Below are 24,444 nucleotides of genomic sequence, written 5' to 3' on the forward strand. Positions count from 1 at the left end.
ATAATGTCCTTCATTAATATTTTTATTTATGTAACCTTAGATTGTGTTAATATCAATCGATTAAGTCTATTCATCCTAAGTTTGGTCATAGGTATGATGCGGTGATACAAAAGAAGTATTAAACATGGTTTCCATGGTCTCTATTCTTCAGTCATGATAGGGGACCACAATGGATATATGTAAAACAATTACTTAGAAAAAAATAAAAGATTACATATAATTTAGTGCTAAATTATGTAATGTAGACTAACTCCTAGAGAAGTTCAAAGAAAGAAGAGATGAGTTATAGTAATCATCCTAGATTTTGTGGAGAAAGTCATATTTTATGTTGCCTATCTAACCTTCATGTTAGGTAGGAAGGTAAGAGGATACAGAAAAAGCTGCACATGTACAGGACAATCAAAAGACCAATCTAAGTAAATCAAAGGATATTTTTGATAATGGAGAAAAATAAGACTAGTTGAAGTAGTAAGGTTCCTGTTTAGACTTTCTATAGTAGACAATAGGGATCTAGTATTGGGATCTTGATCAGAGAGAACTGAAATGATATACTTTTAAGGAAGATTAATCTTGTAGCTAAAGACAAGAAAGGCTCAAGAAGGAAAGAGATTATAAGCAAAGAAAACAGGCAGAGAGCTATTGTAGTAATTCAGCTATAAACAATAAAGGTCTAAACTAGGTTGGTAGCAGTATGGAAAGGAAAGCATCAATTCAATACTGTCTTGCATCTCTATAGTATTTTATTGCTTGGAAAGCACTCTCACATGCATTACTTCATTAATAACCATAATAGTTATGGAAAGCAGATACAATGATCTCTCTTTTACAAAACAGGAAACTGATAGTCAGAAAAGGTAAAATGAGTGTGCCAAGGCCATACAGTTAGAATCCTGATCTCTTGATTCTTGAGCCCAGTGCCAATTTCCAGTTGGAAAAGTGAACTGGTTTAAGTAGGGAAAAAATTAGTTCTGCTAGGCCCTATATTGTAATGCGGCAATGAATTTCCAATGGGAATGTTCCATTGATAAGTTGGAGATGTGAATTTGGAATTTAACTGAAAGGTAAATATTGGAACCATAAGATTCTAGAGTCACCCATATAAGTGAAAGGTAAATATTGGAACTATAAGATTTTGGAATCACCATAGATCAATGGAACCTTGCCTGGATCTGAAGAAGGAAGTAAAGAGAAGAAAAAGCAGAGAGTCAAGAATTAAGCCTTAATAACATATTTATTAAGTCTCAAAATGCTTTGACATATATCTGATCTCATCTGATACTCATAAGAACCCCATCAGGTAGTGAGTCTTGGCGGGATACCCGTGGAGCAGAAGAAAGAGGAAACTAGAAAAGAGACAAAAGAAAAATTGGAGAGCATTGGAGAAGTCTTGCTGAAGTAAAATGTCATGGAAATTAAAGGTGGCAAGTTTTAATAAATTAGTTTAAGACTGGTTGCTGTTATTGTGATGATAGTAGTATTTCCCAAGTGGATACACATTTTTAATTCACTTCTAAGGTGGTTCTTAGAGTATTAATTAACAATTAATTGTTATTTATTAGAATAACATAAAAAAGATTGCAAATGAAAATTTCTCACTTTTATACCATAAAATGGCTTCCTTTATTGTGTTTCAAAATCAACAAAACCTTAGTAGGCAGCAATAAATGAAATAAAAGCATCCTGAGTTGACATCTTTGCTGTAGAAACCTGAAAGGCTCAGAGCTCTGCAATTCTATTCTTGGACCAGAAATCAGTCCAGTCTTGGAAGAGAATAAGGAAGATGGAGGCAGGGAAGGTTTCTTTCCTCTCCTTGACTGAAAAACATGAATCCTCCAGCATATAAGGAAAAGTAAGCTCAATGAGGATTAAGAACCACATGTGCAAGAGTATTTGCAACCTTAATCATCTCTTCATAACTTATAACTCTGTAGAATGTTTATAGGCAGATATACATAATTACACTGAATAACTGCCATGAGTGTGGCACATTTAATAAATTACCAGATATCTTCCAGTCTCCAAATCTCCCATCATTCCTTTCAGATGTGTATTTTCAGATCTGACAGCTTTATATCTCATATCTGACAACTGAAATAAGATGAATATACTTGTTAAGGTTCTCCTGTTACATTGTGAACACATTTTCCCTTTGCCCTACTTTTACAATTTCACTGGCCCCCACCTTACCCTCCTTTTCATGATTAATTCTATAATAAAAACTAAACATTCATAAGATTCTCTATTACTCTTCTAGTCTAAACTTTCTGTATGTCACCTCTCTTTTCTAATAGATGTGAATTATGGGAAAGCACGGAGATATGATGGAAAAGACAGTAGATCTGAGATCAAAGGACAAAGGTCCAAATTCTGGTTTTGTTATTTATTATCTAGGTGACATCAGGCCACCCATTCTCCCTCTCAGGTCTGATATGAGAATGATGGGCTCAATATCTAAGGTTTCTTTCTGCTTTAATCCTGCAACTAATAAAGTCATCTCACCCTCATACTCATTTTGTCTCTTGAATCCAACTACATTATTTCTCATTTTAAAGTTCACCGACTTTTGGCAAAACACTACCATATAAAATTCTAAACTTCTGTTGTTCTGACCTTCCTTGCTTTTCTCGAGAATTATATCTCTTAATTTGAATTATTTTATTTTATAAGCTTTACTTTAGGACAATAATAAATATTTTCCTACTGTATTTCTCTTAAATCTGTTTTTTAAATAAAGTCATAATAATATCAGCTTCTGTATCGCTTTCCACAGTATTGAATCACTTTACTATAATCTAGATCAAAGCAAATAATGTGCCTTATTTTTGTTTATAAAGAATGATACTCTTGATAATAATTGACTGTTATTAATAACCTGACCTTTCTTAGTGTCTCAATTTCTTCTTTGGACTACCTCCTATTTTCCCAATTTTGGGAATTTTTTTTGGGGGGGGAGTAGAAAAAGCTGAGTTTTCATTATGTAACTGAAAGGGATTGAATGAGGGGTTGAAAGGATTTTAAAATTAAGTAAACAACATTTGAAAGTTATTTGCTATAATATCAATAATTAATTGTGGAATTTAAAAGTTGTCTTGTTTCCTTGAGCTTTACTGTTTACCCATTGGGTATTCAAGAAATCTTAACTAATTTTCACTTTTAAAATATTTTTAGCAAAACAAGACAAAACACTCTAAAGAAGTGTAGGAGCAGGATCAAGGGAAGAAATCTAATAAAACAAATCTTATGATTGATTGGATTATTTTAAAAGTTAGAAGTTTTAATAAAAATAGAGAAATCAAAATCAGCGAATCTTTGAACATAGCTACAGGATGTAAACAAATGACTGATTATTGGAAAGTACTTCATATTAGTGAATTTAATTCATTTGTTTTTTATGTTCCAAGATTTTTTTTTTGATTGTGTCTAGTATTATTTCACAAGACTTTCATATATAGTGGCACAATTGGAATTAATAGTACAAAATTAAATGTCTTTATTAGTTAATAACAAATTCTAATATTTATGATGGAAGAGAATGACCTAGAGTGACCCTGCCATTTTGCATACCTGTTGTTTTGCTAACATTTTCTCTTTTATCTCTAACTCCATTTTTAACTGTCTTTCCAGAAGAGCAGCTTTCTTCATGACAGTTGCTATAGTGATTTCCTTCTGATGAAGCTCTTCTGTCAGGTCAGAGATTTCAGTCCTCATTCTTTCCTGCTCAGAATTGGGGGACTGTTCTTCCTGATAAAGATTATTTCTTATCTGCAGCTGATTTGTTCAAGAAAAGAAAAAATACAATGTCTCATGTTTGTGATTAAATGCATTGCATTGATTTTCATGTTTGCATTCTAATAAATTAGATTTAAGAATATATTAAAACAAAGTGTATATTTAAAATAATTTAATCTTTATTTTAAGATTTATTTATAAGCTATAATACACTGTCTAGGTATTGATTCCTTGCACAAAGATTTTTCATTCTAAACTAACTTTGCTCTTCACCCTAACAATCTCCTTCCCCATTTAGCCTGCATATTGTTTGCCCAGAATCTTTGTACATAAGACCTAGGGACTCCTTGCAGTCCAGTCCTAGGTCCATCTGTTTTCTACTACTGTTTTTTATATTCCAAATCACTGGACCAGCATCGCTTTTGTCTGTAAATAGTCCAACTTCCCAACTATAGTGAGAGTAAGGGAAAAAATAAAAAGGCTTTTTATTATCTCTGGGAAGGGATGGGAAGAAGGAAAGAAAAATCAAGTTTTTATTAAGCTTGTCATTTCAGACACAGATTGTATTAAGTGCTTTAAACCTATTATCTCAGTTTTTATAAGGGGAGAGGGTCCTATAAAAAAAGAAGCTAAATGATAAAAAGTGGTAAAACCAGGGGAGAGGGTGGATCAATTAATTAAACTTTATTACTCTCTTTGGGCTTATGAAGGACATTGATACCTCTATCTAGTAGATAATATAAAAGAGAAATCAATAAGACCTAGAAAAAGAAAAAGAACAAGAATAAAAAGCTCTCTTATGATCATTTCTTGCTGTTCATACAAGCTGTGAAAAAGGGCAGTGAAGAAAAGTTAGAGGACTAATTTTTACTATCTACCTTTAATATTAAGTTTTATTGAATTTATCTTAGTATATTTGTTTTTTAAATTAAATGCTTAAGCTATAAAATAGAATGCACTATTATAAAAGTACTACATTATTTATATTATTCTCACAACATGAAAATTGTGAAGTAACATCCTCTATATGGAAAAATTATTATTATTATTGCTGAGGTAATTGGGCTTAAGTAACTTGCCCAGGGTCACACAGCTAGGAAGTGTTGTGTCTGAGATCATATTTGAACTCAGGTCTTCCTGACTTCAGGGCTGGTATTCTTATCCAATGCACCACCTAGCTGTCCCTAAAATTACTTTCTAAATAAGATTAATATATTCATGTTGCAAATGACTTTAGATCTCATTGAAAATGCTTATTTCAGAATGAAATAATTTTGAGCAGATGTATTTTGAGAATTGAAATTTGAAATAAAACACAACATAGAAAGGTTTGTTTTTTAAAATTGGTTTAACTATGAAAGAATACAAATTCACTACTAGTTACTTCATGGAAGATAGAATTATTTAAAAAAAATTCATCTATTATCTTTCCTGCATGTTATTGGATTATCTAGTATTTTCCAAAAGTGTAAAGGGATCTGACCCTCATAATCTTTATCTCAATAATAAACAGTGCTATATCAATAGAATCTTATATTACCCTTATTACCCTAAGCTTTATTTTCCTGCTTAATTCCATGAAAGTAAGAATCAGATTAACCACACCTGAATTTGTTTTTTTTACCTTTACCAAATGAAATGTTAGGGGTATACCAGCAGTATTTCTTTTTTTTAAAATTTAATTCTGCTACATTTTTTAAAAATTAGTGAATTTGTTGCCATTTTTTAAGGAATCAAAACAATATGGGAGCAGCTAGGTGGCACAGTGGATAGAGTACCCAATTTGGAGTTAGGAGAACCTGAGTTCAAATACGGCCTTAAACACCTAATAGCTGTGTGACCCTGGGCAAGTCACTTAGTCCTGATTGCTTCCCATGCTTCCCTAAAAAAAAAAAAAAAACCCTTAACAAATTTTATGTGACCCAAAAGGCAATGGAGAGCTATCTGGTGGATGGAAATGGGTAGTGGTATATCACCAACAATGACTTTTACCAGAAAATAATATAGATACTATTTAAGGAGCTCAAAGAATCTGGATCTTGGCTTTCAGGGAATCTCAGAAGCTCTTCAGTCAAATCCATATCCATAAAAATCAAATCAAATAAAATCAAACAAATTGAGAGTCTGTCATGTCAAACCGATAGTCCAATAGTTGGAAGAATTGGGACAATTTGCCTGCCTCCAGTTTTATGATATTTTTCTCATCAAAATTTTGAAAAATCATCCTGTATAGTTTAGCATTAATATTCATTAGTTTTTATTTTTGAACCAAGGGATGCAACAGAGCTCAGTTGAGAGAAAATGGAAGACTTGGAAAGGCCCACAACAGAGTGTGCTAACCACCTCCATTACTAGCTTAAATACTGTTAGTATTTAAGAGTCACTGTGTCTCTTGCACTCTGATGATGGGCACCCCTGCCTTTGGGGAGGCTGGTTTTCTGATAATAGACGCATCATCTATCAAGCTCATGGCCAAAGGATAGCTAAAACTTCTAGATTATGTGCTCCAGATTGAAGCACACTTTTTCTTTTCTTCATTTTTTCTTTTCCTGTCTGTTTTTCTTTCATATCATGACTTATATGGAAATGTGTTTTTTATGACAGTAAACTTATAACTTATGTAAAGTTGCGGGAGTGAGGGGACTATAGGGAAGGAAAAAAATTGAAACTCAAAATTTGAAAAAAATGTTAATTTTTTGCATATAATTAGGAAAAAAATTAAATAATAAAAAAGAACTTATGCTCCAATGTCATAGTCTTCAAGAAATTAATAAGGAGCCTAAAACAGGGACCTTCAATGGAGGCGTAGTTCTGACATTAGTGCTATGCTATATTTTTTCAGTTATTTTTTTAACTGCCAATTAAAATCATAAAACAATGCATATGTCATGCCTGAATCTTAGTACCCAAGATCAGAGATTAAGCTTTTGTAAACCCTTGGGTCCCTGTTCAGGTGCCAGCATGGAAGTTCTAATGAAATCTTGACTCCCTGAATCCTGGATCCTTATATCCTCCCAGAGAATGGGCTTCTGGGTACTCCCTGGGCTTGTGGGAGCTCCTCAAAAGTATGCTCTCTTAAAGGTGTGAAAGGTGTGAACTCTGAACTAGAGAATTGTTAAGTACCACGCTAAATTAGATAATTATATCCATTTCAGTGACTTAGCACCTTGTAAGAATCCTAACCAAAGCCTACCTGTTTTTATCCATCAATCAATCAAGCATTTATCAAGAACTGGCTATATGCTAAGCACTCTGCTGGGCATGGGAATACAAGTACAAAGGAGGAATCAATCCCTACTCTTCAGAAGAATAACTCCATAACTTAACATTCTGAGTTTGGAGTGAGGCAAGAGGGAGCACTAGTATGTACTGCAATATGCACTAGTACAAACATACAAAAGAACCATGAATCTAAATATTTAAGGTAGTCAAGGAGTAAAGGCTTTAGCAACTGAGGGGATCTGGACAGGCTTTCAATTAGGTGGAGCTTAAGCTATGTGTATCTTGAAAGAAAAGAACAATTCTGAGGCAAAAATATAAAGAAGAAATGGAGTCAGAGGAACTGAGAGAGAGAGAGAGAGAGAGAGAGAGAGAGAGAGAGAGAGAGAGAGAGAGAGAGAGAGAGAGAAAGAGAGAGAGAGAGAGATGTTTGTCTGGATCTCAGAGTACAGAACAGACAGCAATGTACCATGAGGCTAGAAAGAAAGTTAATAATTACCAGAAGGGTAATAGAGAATGTCTATTCACCTAACTGGAAGCACATCATATCTGCATGAATGTTTCATGTCCTTGTCCCATGGTTTTGTAGGAGACTATGGGTATCCCTAAATTCTCTCTAAAGCTGAGGAATGAGAAGCTAAAGATGGGCTATGTTATTTTTCTGCATATATGAAAGAGACAAAGAAATGTTGGAAGCAGACACCTCATAGGGCTATAATTTGAAGAAATATTTAAAATTGAAGGAAGAAATAAAAACAAGTTTCTTCCCTTTCAATGTGAGGGAGACAGACATCTTGACCTACCTTCAAAAATTCAACTAATTATTCTTACCTTGTTCAATTCCTTTTCCTGATTTGCCTGGTCAGCTGTCAAGGAGAATAGCTCTTTCTTTTTTCTTTCTGGTTCTTTGAGGATGTGTGAATAAGATGGCTCAAGCCTTCAAATTAAAATAAAATAATGAATAAAAGTGAAACAACCTGATTTGTTGTTACCATTATTATATTTGCTTCATAATAGCCCAAATCAGGGAGGTCACAATCTGCTGATGTATTGAAGGACTGTAGTTTTTTGGAAACATATGCAATAGGAATTCAAACTCTAGAACATTAAGACTTCATTCAACAGTAAAGTTTTTTTAGATATACATAGAACTTTCATGAACATAATCAGTATTTACAGGCAATAAAAAGATATTTCATTTATTCACATATTGGTTATTGAATACATCATTGGGATGAGTTGTAAAGGGGAGAATTTAAAGTAGGATCATAAGTGATGGATAGATGAGGAAACTGAGATAAACAAGGTTAAATGACTTGTGGCCACAGTGCTACCATACATAGAATACCTGGAATCAGGAAGATTCCTCTTTGTGAGTTCAAATCTGATCTTAGACACTTACTAGTTATGAGACCCTGGACAAGTCACTTAGCCCTGTTTACTTATGTTTCCTCAACTATAAAATGAGCTGGAGAAGAAACTAGCAAGCCACTCTCTTTAATAAGAAACCCTCAAATAGGGTCATGAAGAGTTGATCATGACTGAAAAATGACTGAATAAAAATCACCAAAACAACTTTTTACTGGCTAAGAAACAGTGTTGGAGGATCAGAGGAATAGATTGGGTACACAATATACAGAAGTAAATAATCATAATAACATAGCATTTGATAATTTCAAAGATCCAAGCCTTGGGAGCAGGAACTTACCATTTGGCAAAAACTTTTGGGGCAATTGGGGAAAAGATATGGTAGAAATTAGGTACAGACCAACATGTCCAAAATAAGGTCAAAATGGGCAAATGATTTAGACATAAAAGGGTGATACCATAAGTAATTTAAGTGAGCAAGGAAAAGTTTGCCTGTCAGCTTATATAAAGAGAAAAGTTTATGACCAAAAAAAAAAATGATGGAACTATGGGAAGTAAAACAGATGATTCTGAGTACATGAAATAGAAAAACTTTTGTATAAGCAAAACAAATGCAATCAAACTTAGAAGGCAGGCAATAAATTTTACAGCAAGTTTCTCTGATATAGACCTTATTTTTAACTACATAGGGAAACTGAGCCAAATTTATTTAAAAAAGATCTATTTTACAATCAATAAATTGCCAAAGAATACAGATAGTTTTCAAAAGAATCAAAACTATTGACATGAAAAAAATGTTCTAAATCACTATTGATTAGAGGGGAGGTTCTCAAACTATGGCCTTCGAACCATATGCGGCCTTCTGAGGACTTTTATGTATCCAGCCGAGTTATGGCAAATGGGCTGAGAGGCAGAGACAGAGTGTGAGTTTTTGTTTTTACTGTAGTCCGGCCCTCCAACAGTGTGAGGGACAGTGAACTGGCTCCCTATTTAAAAAGTTTGAGGACCACTGGATTAGAGAAATGAAAATCAATATAATTCTGAGATACCACCTCACACTGATCAAATTGACTAACATGACAAAAATGGTAAATGACAAAAGCTGAAGAAGACATGGGAAAACAGGTCACCAATGCCAATGCACTGTTGGTAATATTTGTGAATTGGCCCAACTATTCTGGAAAATAATTTGAAATTATATCCAAAAGATTATAAAATTGTGCATACCCTTTGATGTAGCAATACCATTACTATGTCCATAATCGCAAAGAGATCCAAGAAAAAAGTTAAGACCTATATATACAAAAAATAATTTACAGCAATCTTTTCATAGTGATAAAAATTGGAAAATGATTAATTGTAAAAGATGATGATCCAAGACAATTCCAAAAGGACTATGATAAAAAATGGTAATGAGAGAAAATTAATAAACTTTGAGTGCAGACTGAAGTATATTTTTTTCAATTTATTTTTCCTGAAAGTTTTTTGGTGTGTGTTTTCTTTCACAACATGACTAATATAGAAATGTTTATATGATTTTACATGTATAATCAATATGATACTGTTTGCCTTTTCAAGGAGTAGAAAGGGCAGAAGAAAGAGAATTTAGAACTCAAAATTTAAAAAACAATGTTAAAAACATTTTAAATGTAATTTGGAAATAGTGAAACAAATGCATATTAAAAAGAAAGAAAGAAAACTCAGGCCCCAAAGGACTGTCTTGCCCACAATCACATTAATAGAGCAAGAAGCCCAGTCTTCTATTAATCAATCAACAAACATTTATTAAACATCTGCTGCATATATGGCACTATGCTAAAAGCCTTTAAACATACTATTTTATAAAGTTAATTTAAAATGTTAAAATATGTAAAACATGTAAAATATACAAATAATCTTTAGAATTTTAACAGACTGAAAATACAAATATGTCCTCAAATTCTTTCATGAATGATAAATCTAAAGTAAACTTTTAAGGGAAAATCAGCAATGTATGGGGTATATCACTAACACTTTGAAATTAATGTCATAGTATTGCTTACAATATATATTTGAGAACAGGATACCTTCTGAAAAACCTGTAAAGACATCCATGAGCTGATACAAAGTAAAATGTGCTATGTACAAAGTAACAGCAATGTTGTGGGAAGATCAGCTATGAATGATTTTGCTATGCTCAGAAATACAACGATCCAAAACTACTCTGAAGGACTTCTGATGAAAAATGCTATCCATAACCAGAGAGAGTTGGTGCTGTCTGAATACAGATTTTTTTCTTGAAGGCTTTTTTTGGTGTTTGTTTTCTTTCACAACACAATTATCATGGAAATGTTTTGCATGAATACACATGTATAACCTATATCGAATCCATTGCATTTTCAATGAGATAGGGTGAGAAGGGAGGAAGGGAAAGAATTTGGAACTCAATAAATGTTAAAAATTGTTTTTACATGTAACTGGGGGGAAATTAAAAAATACTAAATTTACTAAAGGTTAAAAATAAATAAATAAACCAGTTATTTCAACTTTTCCTCAAAAAAAAAAATACAATGTATCTGATGCCATGGTTAGAGATAATGCTGGAATGGATGGACTATGATGTACATATAGGACACTAAATAAATGGATTAATTGATTGTTTGATAAATTACTATTATATAATTTGTTGCAAAGATTAAATGGCATTCCTTCTATACTGGTAAATTATTATTCCAGGACATCATTTTTATATCTTGCCATTTAATATATATATATATATATATTTTTTTTTTTTGAGGCTGGGGTTAAGTGACTTGCCCAGGGTCACACAGCTAGGAAGTGTTAAATGTCTGAGACCAAATTTGAACTTGGGTCCTCCTGAATTCAAGGCTGGTGCTCTATCCACTGCGCCACCTAGCTGCCCCGCTATTTAATATTGAGGATAGCCCAGGGTGTGTCCAAGGAGCTATAGTTTATCAGTAAGTTCATCTGTGTTTTAAAGTTATAAATAAGATTGATCTTTACTATCTTTCTCATGGTATGTAAATTATAATTACTACCTTTATAATGTAATGTTGAACTTTCAGTAAAAATACCATTTTACCATGTAACTGTTATTCTTAAAAGCCTAACTTTGATCCAGGGTTAACTTTTTCAATCTGAGAAAAAGCACTAATGAAATCAACATATCAGAGAAATATTAAAATCAAGCAGTTAAAATACCTATTCATAAGTAAAAACATTTTATGATCTTTAATTGTCCAAATTTCTCTCTATAACCTGGTATATCCACATAATTGTATGATTCTGAATAGGTAAAAAGCTAATGAGTTTTCAGTGTGACATGGCAAGGCAATGGATATAGAGGCTGAAATCAAAATAGCATTCATGAAATAAAGATTGGCAATTATAGGGCAGCAGGAATAAAATCTTTTTTAAATTGCTACTAATTCAACTTGCAAACAAAAAGTAAAAAGAAACACATACTAAAAAAAGACTTTGAGACACTCTATTACTACATATGAAATATGTGTTTATATACTATTCTAATGTCTAGGGGTTAAATCCGACATTTTAAATAAAGACTGAAGATCAAATAACCAACTATTAAAAATATATATATACATATATGGGTTTTTTTTCCCTGAGGCAATTGGGGTTAAGTGACTGGCCCAAGTTCACCCAGCTAGGAAGTGTTAAGTGTCTGAGACCACATGAACTCAGGTCCTCTTGACTTAAGGGCTGGTGCTCTATCCACTGCATCACCTAGCTGCCCCCTATTAAATATATATATTTATTTATTTAAATTACCAATATGGTATTATCTATAAGCATATAAATTAGCAGATGAATTTTTTTTAATTATTACATCAAATAAATCCCAAAGAAACATACAAAAACTCTGACTTTAATGATTCCCTCTAAAAGTAAATATTGAATTTAAAGAACATACCTTTTTGGATTGTCTTGAAAATTTTGGTACTCTCCTATTTTCAATAATTCTCTATGTAACTGTAATCGTTCCATTTCTATAACTCTCAAGAGATCATCACGTGACTGTAATTCATTTTTTACCTCTGAGAGTCCTGCTTCCATGGTCTAAATAGAAAATCAAAATGATTTAATGGTAACATTAAGATTTCATGATCTTGTGGAATACATTAAAATAATTTTATATAATCCACCTTTTAAAAATGAACTGTTAAGAGTTTTTGTTAAATAAGAATCAAATTTTGTAGAATTCTGTATCACTAAAGTTCTGGGATAAAAATCACAGAATTATAGAGCTAGAAAGAACCTTAAAGATCATGAAGATCAATCACACCATTTTAAAAATGATGAAATTGAGGATCAGAATATTTTAATTATTTGCCCTCAGTCATACATTGATGACAGAGGAGTTTCTAAAAAACAGGTCTCCAGATTCATTAGTAAAGCTCTAGATCTTAAGTCACAAAAGTTATGGAATTTAAGAGCTAGAAAGAACCTTGGAGATCTCTGTTTTAAAGATGATAAAACTGAAGCCACAACATTTAAATTATTTGCCTTTAGTCACACATCTATTTTAACATGTATAACATATATTGGATTATTTGCCATCTAGGAGAGGTGGTAGGGGGAAGGAGGGAAAAATTTGGAACACAAGGCTATGCAAAAATCAATGTTGAAAAATTATCTGTGCATATGTTTTAAAAATAAAAAGCTTTAATAATAAAAATACTATGCTAGAACATTTGCCCATCACCTAATAGCCTCCTATGGAAAAGGCCTTAATATATGTTTGGTGAATCAAATTTAACTGAAGTTGAATATGTAGAAGGAAAAGTTGTTACTAAGAGTCATTATGGTTCATCAAAAACAGGCCATGCCAGATTTACCTCATTTCCCTTTTCTTTCAGGGTTAATAGACTGGTAGATGAGGAAAATGCCATAGATATAATATATACCTAGGTTATAGCAAGGCACTTAGTAAAGTCTTTTACAATAATCTTTTAGATAAGATAGGGAATGTTTGGGGTAGATGGTAATATGGTAATATGGTTGTGTGGATTTGAAAGGAGATGTAGGGTGTAGTTAAAATTTTTTGAAGTTGAGCAAGCTGTGGGGATGTTCTAAGCCAGAAAGAAAAGCACTAGAGTATATAGGGAAAAGTTGAAGGAGGAAAGGGGAAGGGGAAGATTTGGAATAGCTTCTGTGGGGAGTTAGAGAAGCAATTAGGGAAGACTAAATGCATTGCCTTGCTTCAGTGAAAGCTCAGTTGAAGTTGGACAACATGAATTTGTAATGTATCCATTAAGCAGTGTTATGTGACTTTTGGATCCATTCGACAGCATATATAGAATTATAGGAAGCAGATGCTAGGAGGAATTTAAGGCTAAAGTTTGGCAAGGAATAAGGAGGTTATAGAATGAGAGAGAAGGAATTAAGAACATAGAACAGTATGCAGCTTAACCTGACTTAAGTGTATCTAGTCAAGATTGAGAAAGGAGGAAAGTTCAATCAGAGTAGAAGAAATATCTAAGAAAGTACTAAGGGTCATTTGGGGATTCAAATGAGTTTATAGATATAGATATAGACATAAATATATATATATATATATATATATATAAAGAATCTTCAAATTAAATGGATATATTAATATTGGTAATAATGATAATGATACCATCAACATGAGAGTAGATTATAGCGGAGTATTCCCAGGACTTGTCCTTTGTCTCTAGTGTTCAACATGTTTATTAATGGATTAAATTGAAAACATAGATGTCCTCAAATGTTTCTTAATCTGTGAATGACATGAAGTTCGGAAGGATAGCCAATTTACTGGATAATAAAATTAGGATCCAAAAGCTCTAAAAAGGTTCGACATTGTGAACTATACCTAGTTATCAACACCTTAATAGGAATACTTGTAAAGTTTTATATTTGGATGAAAAGAAATACAGACAATAGAGACAATTAGGGATAAATAATAGACCATGTGAAAAAGGCCTGGGGATGAATTAAACAGTGACATAGCAATGAAGATGTGACTATGTTTTATTAATATGACTAGTAATATAGTTAAAGTGAGGAATGAAAGATTGACTCATTGATAGAGAGGCAAATTGAAAGCCACACCCAAGAAATATTAAAAATCTAGATGAAGTTTTTGTGCACATGGTAGCTTCATTCACTAGAACTTGTGAACTGGTGTGTTATCCAATAGAATGAAAAGTACTTGAGTATAGGGACTGACTTTTTTTTTTAAGCCCCATCATCCAGTGTAAGCATTTAGTAAGTATTTGCTGCATGGGTTTAGTTCCTAAACTTATCTATTTTCTATTTCTATCCAAATGTTTTGTATATATTTTAACCGAATCACTTCTGTTTTGTTTCCCGTGATTTTCACCTACTTGTTCTCCATCGTGCTTCCTTGCTTTGTTTCTTGAGTTTCTTTATATCTTCTAAATTTAAAATGCTACTATATTCCTCTCCTCTTTTACCTATCCTTTTCTATTCTTCCAGAGCTATATTTGAGTCATTCATTTCATTCTACCGAGGTTCAGTGATGTATGTCAGGTCAAATTTACTTCCTTGAATAAAAAAAAATTGCAAGGGGAAAGAGGAGGAGAGATATCTAAAAAAGAGCAAATGTAGACTTTCACAATAAACTCACTGACCAACCAAAAAATGTATGAAAAATAGAAGCAAGGATAAGTTAAATAAGTTTAGATTTGAAAAACCTCTGTACAGACTGGAGGAAAGAAAACAGGGAAAACAATCAGGAAACTATTAAAGTACCACTTGAGAAGTGATGAGGGCCTAAAGTTGGATTATGGCCCTAAAAATGGTGAAGATAATATGGATGTAAGATGTTGTAAAGGAAGAAACAAGAAGATTGGGCAAATGCCTAGGTATGTGGGGTGAGAATGTGAATAGAACTTGATATTGAGATTATGCCAAAGATACCAACTTGGGTGAGTGGGAGGATGATGGTGACTTTGTTTGGGAGATGGATGAGTTTTGGGGGAAAGAGAATGTAATAAAGTTAGTGACATATATTGCAATCCATTCATGCTTAATTATCCTGAATAATTTATTCTGTCCTACCCCAAATCAAAATAAGTGAGGTACGACTCTTACAAAATCATTGCTTGGGAGCCAGAGCCCATTTATTCTCCAAGATGTACTTGGCAAAGCTCCAAGGTGATCTGGGGGAAAGGAGTGGTGGGATTTTTTCAATTGTACTTTGTGGGGCACTGCTGCTATGAGGGTTCAGATCATTATCTGATTATACCTCTTTTCCCCTCCATAATTGCCTTTAGGAAGCCAATACCTAGTAAAGAATGAGGGAAGGAAGGAAATTAAACCATGGAAAGAGGAGGTGGAGGAAGAGAGGATTATGAAAAGATTATAGTAAGTATGTTTTTATCGAAGAGCCTCATGATTAGCCCAGCCCCTTGGAAGGCAGACCATAGCCTCATCTTTTTTTAGACCACTGGAAACTTGCCCATAGTCTAACAGGATATGTCAGAAATAGAAATTGGAGTCTTTTTTTCTCTATCCACTAAGATATTATGTTGCCTCTCAATCTAAGGAAGACAATAAAAAAACATATCATAGGAACTTCATATCAAGTTAAGTAGGGTTATAATTAGCTTCCCTAGATGAACTCAAGTCACTAGGTCCTGGTGAACAACTTGCTAGTGCTGGAAAAAGTGACTAGCATGGCTTCAGAACCATGGTCAGTGTCATGGGAAAGATTATGAAGGATAGAAGCAGTATCTCAGAATTAGAGAAGGGCAAAAGTCTCACTATTCAAAAAAGGAAGAAAAGATCATTTTGAAAATTAACAGTTACTGACCTGGATTTCAATTCCTTTCAAATTTAAAGAACATATTATGAAAAAGGATAGTTTTAATTTGTATTAGCTCTAGTGATAACATCTCCCCCTCTCTTTCTTCCTTCCATTCTCTGTCTCTGTCATCTCCTCTTTTTCTTAATAGTTATTAGGCTGATAATGACCTCAGAATTATTTACCCAGGCTTAAAAAAAGAATATTATAAATTATCTCATGCAATTTCAAGTTTGGTTGTCACAAATAAGAAAATGAGATATAATTTAGATGATAATATAATTAGGTAGATTCAAATAGTTGCAGAGGTAGACTCAAAAGAGTGGTTTAATAAATATCAAGTTGGAAGGAAGTCTCTAGAAGAGTGTGCTTAGGGTTCCCCTGCACTGTTTAATATTCATATCTATGTCTTAAAGCTAACAAGTATCACACTCACCAAATTGGGGACTAACACAATGGAGAAGTATCTCCAACACTTTGTATGATAAAATCAGTAAAGAACATAAGAGCAAATCTAATAAAGTGAGTTTTAAAAGGGATAAATGTAGAGTTCCATATTTGGGTTCTAAAAAATAAATATCTCAAGGGTAAAAATGACTAAACAAGAGTTTTTCTAAAAAAGATATGTGGCTTTAATCAGGAGAACATTGATCACAGTAGCAACAAGATTGTATGATGATCAACTATGACAAATTTGGCTTTTAATAATGCAGTGATTCAAGACAATTTTGGTAGTTTGGGGATGAAAAATGCCATCTGCATGAAGAGAGAACTATGGAAATTAGTATTTGCCTTTTCTATTTGTTTTTTCTTATTTTTTCCCTTTTGGTCTGATTTTTTTTCTTGTACGTCATGACAAATATGAAAATATGTTTAAAAGAATTGCACAGATTTAATCTATTATCAGATTATGTAGTCTTGGGTAGAGAGAAGGTAAGTAAGGGAGGCAGAAAAATTTGGGATACAAAGTCTTACAAAAATTAATGTTGAAAACTTATATTTAGAAAAATAAAGTATTTTTAAAATAAAAAAAGATCTGTGGCTTTTACTAGACTGCAAACTCAATATGTGTCTGAATTGTGGCAGAAAAAAAGAGTAATTCTAATTCCAATCATTTTTCAGTCCTATCTTCTGGAAATCTGGTTTATTCAGCCTCCTTTCTGATAAAGGGCTATATTGCTATTGTTTAGTATTGTCTGAATCCTTCATGATCCCATTTTGGATTTTCTAGGTAGATACACTAAAATTGTTTGTCATTTCCTTATCCAGCACATTTTAAAGATGAGGCAATTGAGGCAAATTAGGCTGAATGACTCGCTCAGGGTCACACAGCTGGTATCAGAGGCTGAACTTATGAAGATGAGTCTTCCTGATGATAGCATTGATTCTCTATCTACTTACCACTTAGCTACCCTTATAGGGTTTCATAATTGACATTATATCATAATATATAGTTTGTTAAGATTTGTCTATAATATTATAGCATATATATATATGTGTATGTGTATATATATACATATATATGTACACACACACACATATATGTAGTTTGCTTTACATAGAAAATTACATTTGGACCTTGCCACAATCCTATGAATTATGTATTACTGGTATTCTCCAATTTCATTTTGCCTCATATGTAAATTAAAACATTTGACTAAAGGTTCTTTAATTCTCCAATTCTAAACCCAATGACCTTTTGAATGAAAATTTATTTCTCTGCTCAAACTACTTGCAAAGTCATTGCAGAAATATCCTAACTCAGTCAAATCTGATCTTTTACTTGCAAAGTTTTCCATGAGATTTTGTGATCAGATTGATTATTTTAGATTTTTGGATGTGCAGGACATAAGATTATAGATTCAGAATTTGAAGAAACTTTAGAGATCATAAGATTCTAAATTTATAGGCATATATAGGCAGTTCAGTGGATAGAGCACTGGGCCTGTAATCAGGAAAACCTGAATTCAAATCCAGCCTCCAATACTGTGTAACCCTATTCACTTAGCCTTTGTTTTATTTGCCTTACTTTCCCCAATTGTAGTAACCGCACGTACTTTCTAGGGTGGTTGTGAGGATCAAATGAAATAATATCTGTAAAAACATTCAGCATAGTGCCTTGAACATAAAAGTGCCAATCCACTGTGACCCCATTGGGGTGATCTTGGCAAAGATACTGGATTGGTTTGCCATTTCCTTCTCTAGCTCATTTTTCTTAACATATGAGAAAACTGAGGCAAACAGGGTTAAATGACTTGCCCAGGGTCACACAATTAGTGAGTGTCTGAGGCCAGATTGGAACTTAAGAGATGATGCTTCCTCACTCTAGGGTCCATTCATTTCTCTTCCTTGAAAGAGATTTATCAAAGGCAGGACTTGCAAGTATAGCCAGCAACCAGATTAAAATGCAATTAGGAAATATTTAACATCATAAATAAAAACATAATAAAGCACAGTGCTGATAAGTTTTATAAAGCAATATGTACCCAGCAGGGATCTCTTTGTATTTTAGTTTTATAGCACTGATCCAGTACATAAAGGAGCCTCAAAGGCCTCAAATCCAGCACCTTCCATTTATAGATGAGGGGCCCAGAAAGGTTATACTATTTGTCCAAGGTTACACAGATGGTAAACTGTACAACTGGGACTTGAGCCCAGCTCTTTCTGTTCAGAATCCAAGACTCTTTCCATTGAACCATGTTGGCCCTAGATCTTGTAAATCATCCTGTACTTGTTTGCCTCCAGTTCTTTCATGCAGTTATCTACTGTTGGCATCATAGTATGTGTGTGTGCAAATGAGCAAAAAATGAAAAAAAAATCTTAAATACTTTGCATTTCTAATGACAAAGAGGCTCTAGTGTCCTTTCAACTGGCTACTGGTTTGGAGTAAATGGCAGATGGAGTGTAGGAATAGGTAATGAAGAGAGAAAACTTAACTTGGATATCAGGGAAAAGAGGACCAGAACTACAAAACAAATTGGGGGTCACAGGATAACCTGAGGTGAGAGAGAAAACTGAGCAGATGGAAAGTTTCCATGAGAGAAAGCCAGACTCCTTTAGTACTTTGGTGTTAGGATTACAAGGTACTAATTCAGGTTCATCCATACACTGATGTGGGAAACTAGAGAATGTGTAGCTAATATCCTAGTCACTAACACAGGTAGACAACATGTGATTTATCAAACAGGAGAAGTAGCAGCATCAGACTTATTGTTACATACCCCTAATAAGCAATCTGGTGACAGTCGCCCAGATTCTGATTCCAATGAACAAAATCCAGGAATATATTGGACAGCAGCTGTGACAGCTGACCAACCTATGCTTACTATTTATATAAATGGAATACCATTTGAAGGATTGGTAGACACGGGCGCAGATTGTACAGTTATTAGAGGTGCCAATTGGCCCAGTCACTGGCCAAAGATTAAAGCAGACACCTACATGTCTACAGGAGGATCAATAGCAGCAGAAGTTAGTGCTAGGCCTTTGAGATGGACATTTGAAAATGAAAGAGGAGTTTTTACTCCTTTTGTGGTTGAAAAAAATCCCCATCAATCTATGGGGAAGAGACATTTTACAGCAGATAGGATTACAAAGAAGTACTTCAGCTTTTTAGGCAGGGTTGCTGTTGAAGGCCTACCTGCACTTTCACCGGTTCCTATTCAGTGGAAGACTGATTCACCAGTGTGGCTAGAATAGTGGTCCTTAACTAGCGATAAAATTTAGGCCTATTAGACATAGTGAACGAATAACTTGACCTAGGACACTTATAACCTTCTCTAAGTCCTTGCAATTCCCCAGTATTTGTGGTGAAAAAGAAATCTGGAAAATGGAGGATGTTAACTGATCTAAGCAGAGAAAATGAATAGATGGAAACTATAGGAACTCTTCAGCTTGAACTTCCATCTTCTACTCAGTTGCCAAGAGAATGGCCTCTGTGGGTTATAGACATTAAGGATTGTTTCTATTCTATCCCTCTAGATAAGGAGGATATGAAAAGATTTGCTTTTTCAGTGCCCAGTGTTAATTTGGCTGAGCCTAATAAAAGATATGGACAGTTTTGCCACAGGGAATGAAAAACAGCCCTACTATGTGCCAAATGTATGTTGCTGCTGCTCTTGCTCCAGTAAGAAAAGCCTTTCCAAAAGTAATATTGTTACATTACATGGATGATATTTTGGGATGTGCACCTGAGGAACAAATGTTAGAAGCATGTCTACAAAAGACCATGGAAACACTAAAGTACTACAAACTGCATATAGCTACAGAAAAATTCAAATACATGCTCCTTTTCAATATTTAGGATATGAAGTATATCCTAAAACACTCACAGTGCAAAAGCTTTCTTTAAGAACAGAGAAGCTAAACACCTTAAATGACTTCCAGAAATTGATAGGAGATATCCAATGGATGCGTCCCGTGTTAGGCCTGACTACTTGTCAACTGCAACCATTATATGACATTTTAAGGGGAGACAGTGCTTTAAATTTACCATTCCAGCTTACAAAAGAAGCTCAAGAGGCTTTGAGACAAGTTGAACTGGCTTTATCCAATGTGGTTGAAAGAATCACTCAAGACCCTTGGAAATATCAGTTTTTAAGCAGCAATCCTTCATCAGGGAGACAGTGTGATTGAGTGGGTGAACCTCCCAGCACAACCAGAACAAAGAAAGCCTTACTCCTTACCCAGTGATTGTGGCTAGAAATTTATTAAAGGCTATTAAGAGAGTAGTACAATTATCTGGGATAAGACCTGAAAAAATGTACACATTCTTTACTAACACACAAATTAATGTATGCTGTGAGACCATTCCAGAATGGCAAATTTTATTGGCCACAGCTCCAAATTTTGCACATGGGTCTCCATTAAAGATAACCTGGCTACTACATAATTGGCAATGGATTTTTGAAGAAAAGGTTTCTAAGATTCCTCGTAAAGGACCAACAATCTTTACAGATGCCTCCAAAGAAAATATTTGTGCTGTATACTCTCATGATTTAACCATAAAAAGAGTGGTCAGAACTCCTTTTCAGTCCATTCAGCAGAATGAATTATTTGCTATCATGCTAGCTCTTATTACCCAGGAGATGTAAATTACTGATTCAGCCTATTCAGTAGGTGTAGTACAAAGAATTGCCACAGCCCAAATAAAATTTGCAGCCTCTAATATTTATCAGCTCTTTAAGGAACTTCAAGAGCAAATGAGAAAGCATCCAGGCAAGATTTATATCTTGCATGCCCACTCACATAGTGGACTTCCAGGTCCTATTTTTGCTGGAAATTCAAAGGCAGAGAGCCTTCTAACCATGTTAGCCAGCAGTCCTTTATTTCAGGAAGCACAAGAATTTCATTCTAAATATCATCAGGCTGCTCGAGCTTTACGTTTACAATTTGGAATCACAAGAGAGCGTTCGATTCATCCCGCAGCGCCAGTTCTGCTTACCAAAAGTGGCCCACTAGGCACTTGCATTCCACACCTGGCTCCAAGCCAGCGAGCCGGGCTTCTTACTCATTGAAAGTTTGAGAATAGGTTGAGATCGTTTCGGCCCCAAGACCTCTAATCATTCACTTGACTGAATAAAACTGCATGTACTATGGCAACAACCCCTCATCAGTAGGGTAAAACTAACCTCATGACGGTCTAAACTAGGAGCATAGTAAAAAGCTGTACAGCTTGCCTTCCTTTCCAAACTCCTACACTTCCTCCAGGGAAGAATCCTTGTGGTTTGAGACCCAAAGAAATCTGGCAAATGGATGTGACCCATTATAAATCTTTTGGTCGTCTGTCTTTTATCCATGTGGTATTAGATACCTTTTTAGGATTCACTTTTGCAGTGCCAACAGCAAAAGAGACAGCCCGAGTGGTCACTGAATTCCTTATCCAAACATTTGCAATTATGGGTGTGCCACAAGAAATAAAAACAGATAATGGACCTGCATATACTTCTAAACATTTTGTGCACTTTTGTGCACAATATAAGATTTTACACACCACTGGCATACCTTTTAATCCGCAAGGTCAGGCAATAGTAGAGAGAAGAAACAGAGACATTAAGACACTCCTCCAAAAACAAAAGAAAGGGGGAACCACAGGTAACCCTAGAGAACTTCTAAATTTAGTTCTCAATACCATTAATTTTTTAATTTTTGACAAAGATGCACTGGCTCCAACAGGCAGGTTTTATAACTCACCAGAAGGGCAGTGTCCAGTGTGAGCAGCTCCACTATCCTTAGATAATCGCCAGGTGATGTGGAGAGACCCAGAAAGTGGTGAATGGAAGGGACCAGTTAGGTTAACTGCTTGGGGAGAGGCTTTTCTTGTATTTCTTCAGATGGAGAAGGAAGATGGGTGCCAATGAGTCGTATTTGCCTTGTCCATCAGAGACAGAAACAGAAAAAGAGAAAGACCTCAAAACAAAGGAGAAAATCTAGGAAACATCTGACACTGAAAGAGCATGGCTAATAAGAAGACTGTTAAAGAACTTTAAAACCAGCAGGAATTATTGGATTTCCTAACACAAGATGAGACTATTGGAGGACTTCAAATCTTGCAGGAATTATTGGATTTTTGGTACATGAACTAATGGACAATGGACTTATGGACATGTATAAATTCTCAATTTATGATTATTTGATCATGTTATTTGTTACATCACTTCTAGCATGTGTTATGTTACTATGTGTTTATATAATTTATGTAATTATGTGTAATACCTCCCATATTGATGGATTTATGTTTCAAGGCCATGACCACCCTAAGTTCTAAATCAAAAGGGGGAGATGTTAGGATTACAAGGTACTAACTCAGGTTGTCTAAACAATTCTGTAGCTCAGAATTCATACCTTTAGTTCAAATCTTTAAAAGGAGTTTACACCTTTAGATTTCTGAAAAGGAGTTTACACATTTAAAGGAGTTTACAACTTTAAAAGGAGCAAGTTCATTGGCTGTAAGAGTTCTCACAAGCCCATTCTCTGTGAGGATAAAAGAAGGCAACATTGAGTCTGAAGAGCAGTCTAGACAGGGACATTGAGTTTAGATGGCAGTCTGGATTGAGTCAAAGAGAAGATATCCCGTGGATTCGCAAGTCCAGCAATCACACACTTTTGGAGGGGAAGGCTCCAGAAGCCTCCCAAGAAACCTGCTCACAGAGGAAAAGATTATACAGAAAAGAAACCTCCTCCCACAGAACGATCCACAATTTCTAGAGACAACAGAACATTATACTTTGGGGGAGCTAGATTAAGTGAACCATTTTCATGAGGGTTTCCACTACCACCAAAATGAATTGTAAACTGAAAGGGACAGCCCTTAAGTGAAAAATTCCATCATTGCTGTTGCTCAGGAACATGAGAGATTAGGAGTAGTTGTAATAGCCTGGACAGTTTCCTCACTAAACAGGAATGAACCAGCTCACATATCTGAGATAGAACCCTGAGAATTACCATGTGATAATGTGAAGGGTCATGAATAACCCTGTGTGCTTCATATCCTCACTGTCATGGTAACCTCAGAACTGCTTATTAAGCCTCTTCAAGAGGATCAAAGGCAAATCAGTCCACTGAATGTTGATCCCATCACCACCAAGGAAGAGAATGACTTCTCTTATTTAGTGGTAAGCTGGGCCTGAGAATGGGCATCCCCTGCCTATTTCTGTCAGATCAGTTTAATTACTAAAAAATTATCTATATGTGATATTGTTTGCAAAGGAGGCTTGTGGGAGGTAAGGGTAGGTATTCTGGCTTCCATAACAAGGCATTTGGTTACTAGTTTTGGTGGCATGAATGTATAGTATAGTGAAATTAAACCCGTTGAAGAAGTGTCTATTTGATCTATGGCTAATTGAATTTTCTAGTACATTGAAGGTCCTCATGGGTGTACACAATTATGAAGTGTTTGGTCCTTTCCAGGTCACAAGACCAAACTGTCTTCATGTCTAGCTTCATTTCCCTCCACAACATACAATACTGGGTTCTTTGGCTGCAGGTAACTGACAGAGGGGCCAGCTTGGAAGAGGATAACTCCTATTTTGGAATTTTCAACAACAAAGCCCAATTTATGGGCCTGGGATTGAATTTTTGGGGGTGAACTATCTTTTAATTCCTTAAAAGTCTTTTCCATGGCAAAAGTTCAACAACTAAAAAAATCAAGTGCCAAAGATTTGTAAGGCATATTGTAAGGCATAAAATGACAGTAGAAGCCCATAATTTCTAAAAATTATTACAGATTTTTTTTGTACCCTGTACTTTACCTCTACTCATATGCTTTCTTTGTCTTTCACAATTCTATTCATACCAACTCTATTCTCAATCATGAT

General features: G+C 34.5%; 1 protein-coding gene across 10 annotated transcripts in view; it reads right to left on the reverse strand.

Annotated features, from left to right (window-relative positions):
• DEUP1 (deuterosome assembly protein 1) overlaps window positions 1–24,444 on the reverse strand; it is a 130,524-nt gene that overhangs the window by 40,123 nt on the left and 65,957 nt on the right. For 8 of the 10 annotated variants that reach the window (XM_074304551.1, XM_074304548.1, XM_074304543.1 and 5 more), the window contains 4 exons: window positions 12,248–12,393; window positions 7,780–7,885; window positions 3,565–3,768; window positions 2,002–2,088 (listed from right to left, as the gene is read on the reverse strand). In XM_074304551.1, the coding sequence (XP_074160652.1) occupies window positions 2,002–2,088; window positions 3,565–3,768; window positions 7,780–7,885; window positions 12,248–12,393 (543 nt within the window). The remainder of the gene's footprint in view (window positions 1–2,001; window positions 2,089–3,564; window positions 3,769–7,779; window positions 7,886–12,247; window positions 12,394–24,444) is intronic. The other 2 variants (XM_074304546.1, XM_074304552.1) reach the window with 2 other exon arrangements.

Source organism: Sminthopsis crassicaudata, chromosome 3 (assembly GCF_048593235.1).
Source record: "Sminthopsis crassicaudata isolate SCR6 chromosome 3, ASM4859323v1, whole genome shotgun sequence".
NCBI lineage: Eukaryota > Metazoa > Chordata > Mammalia > Dasyuromorphia > Dasyuridae > Sminthopsis > Sminthopsis crassicaudata.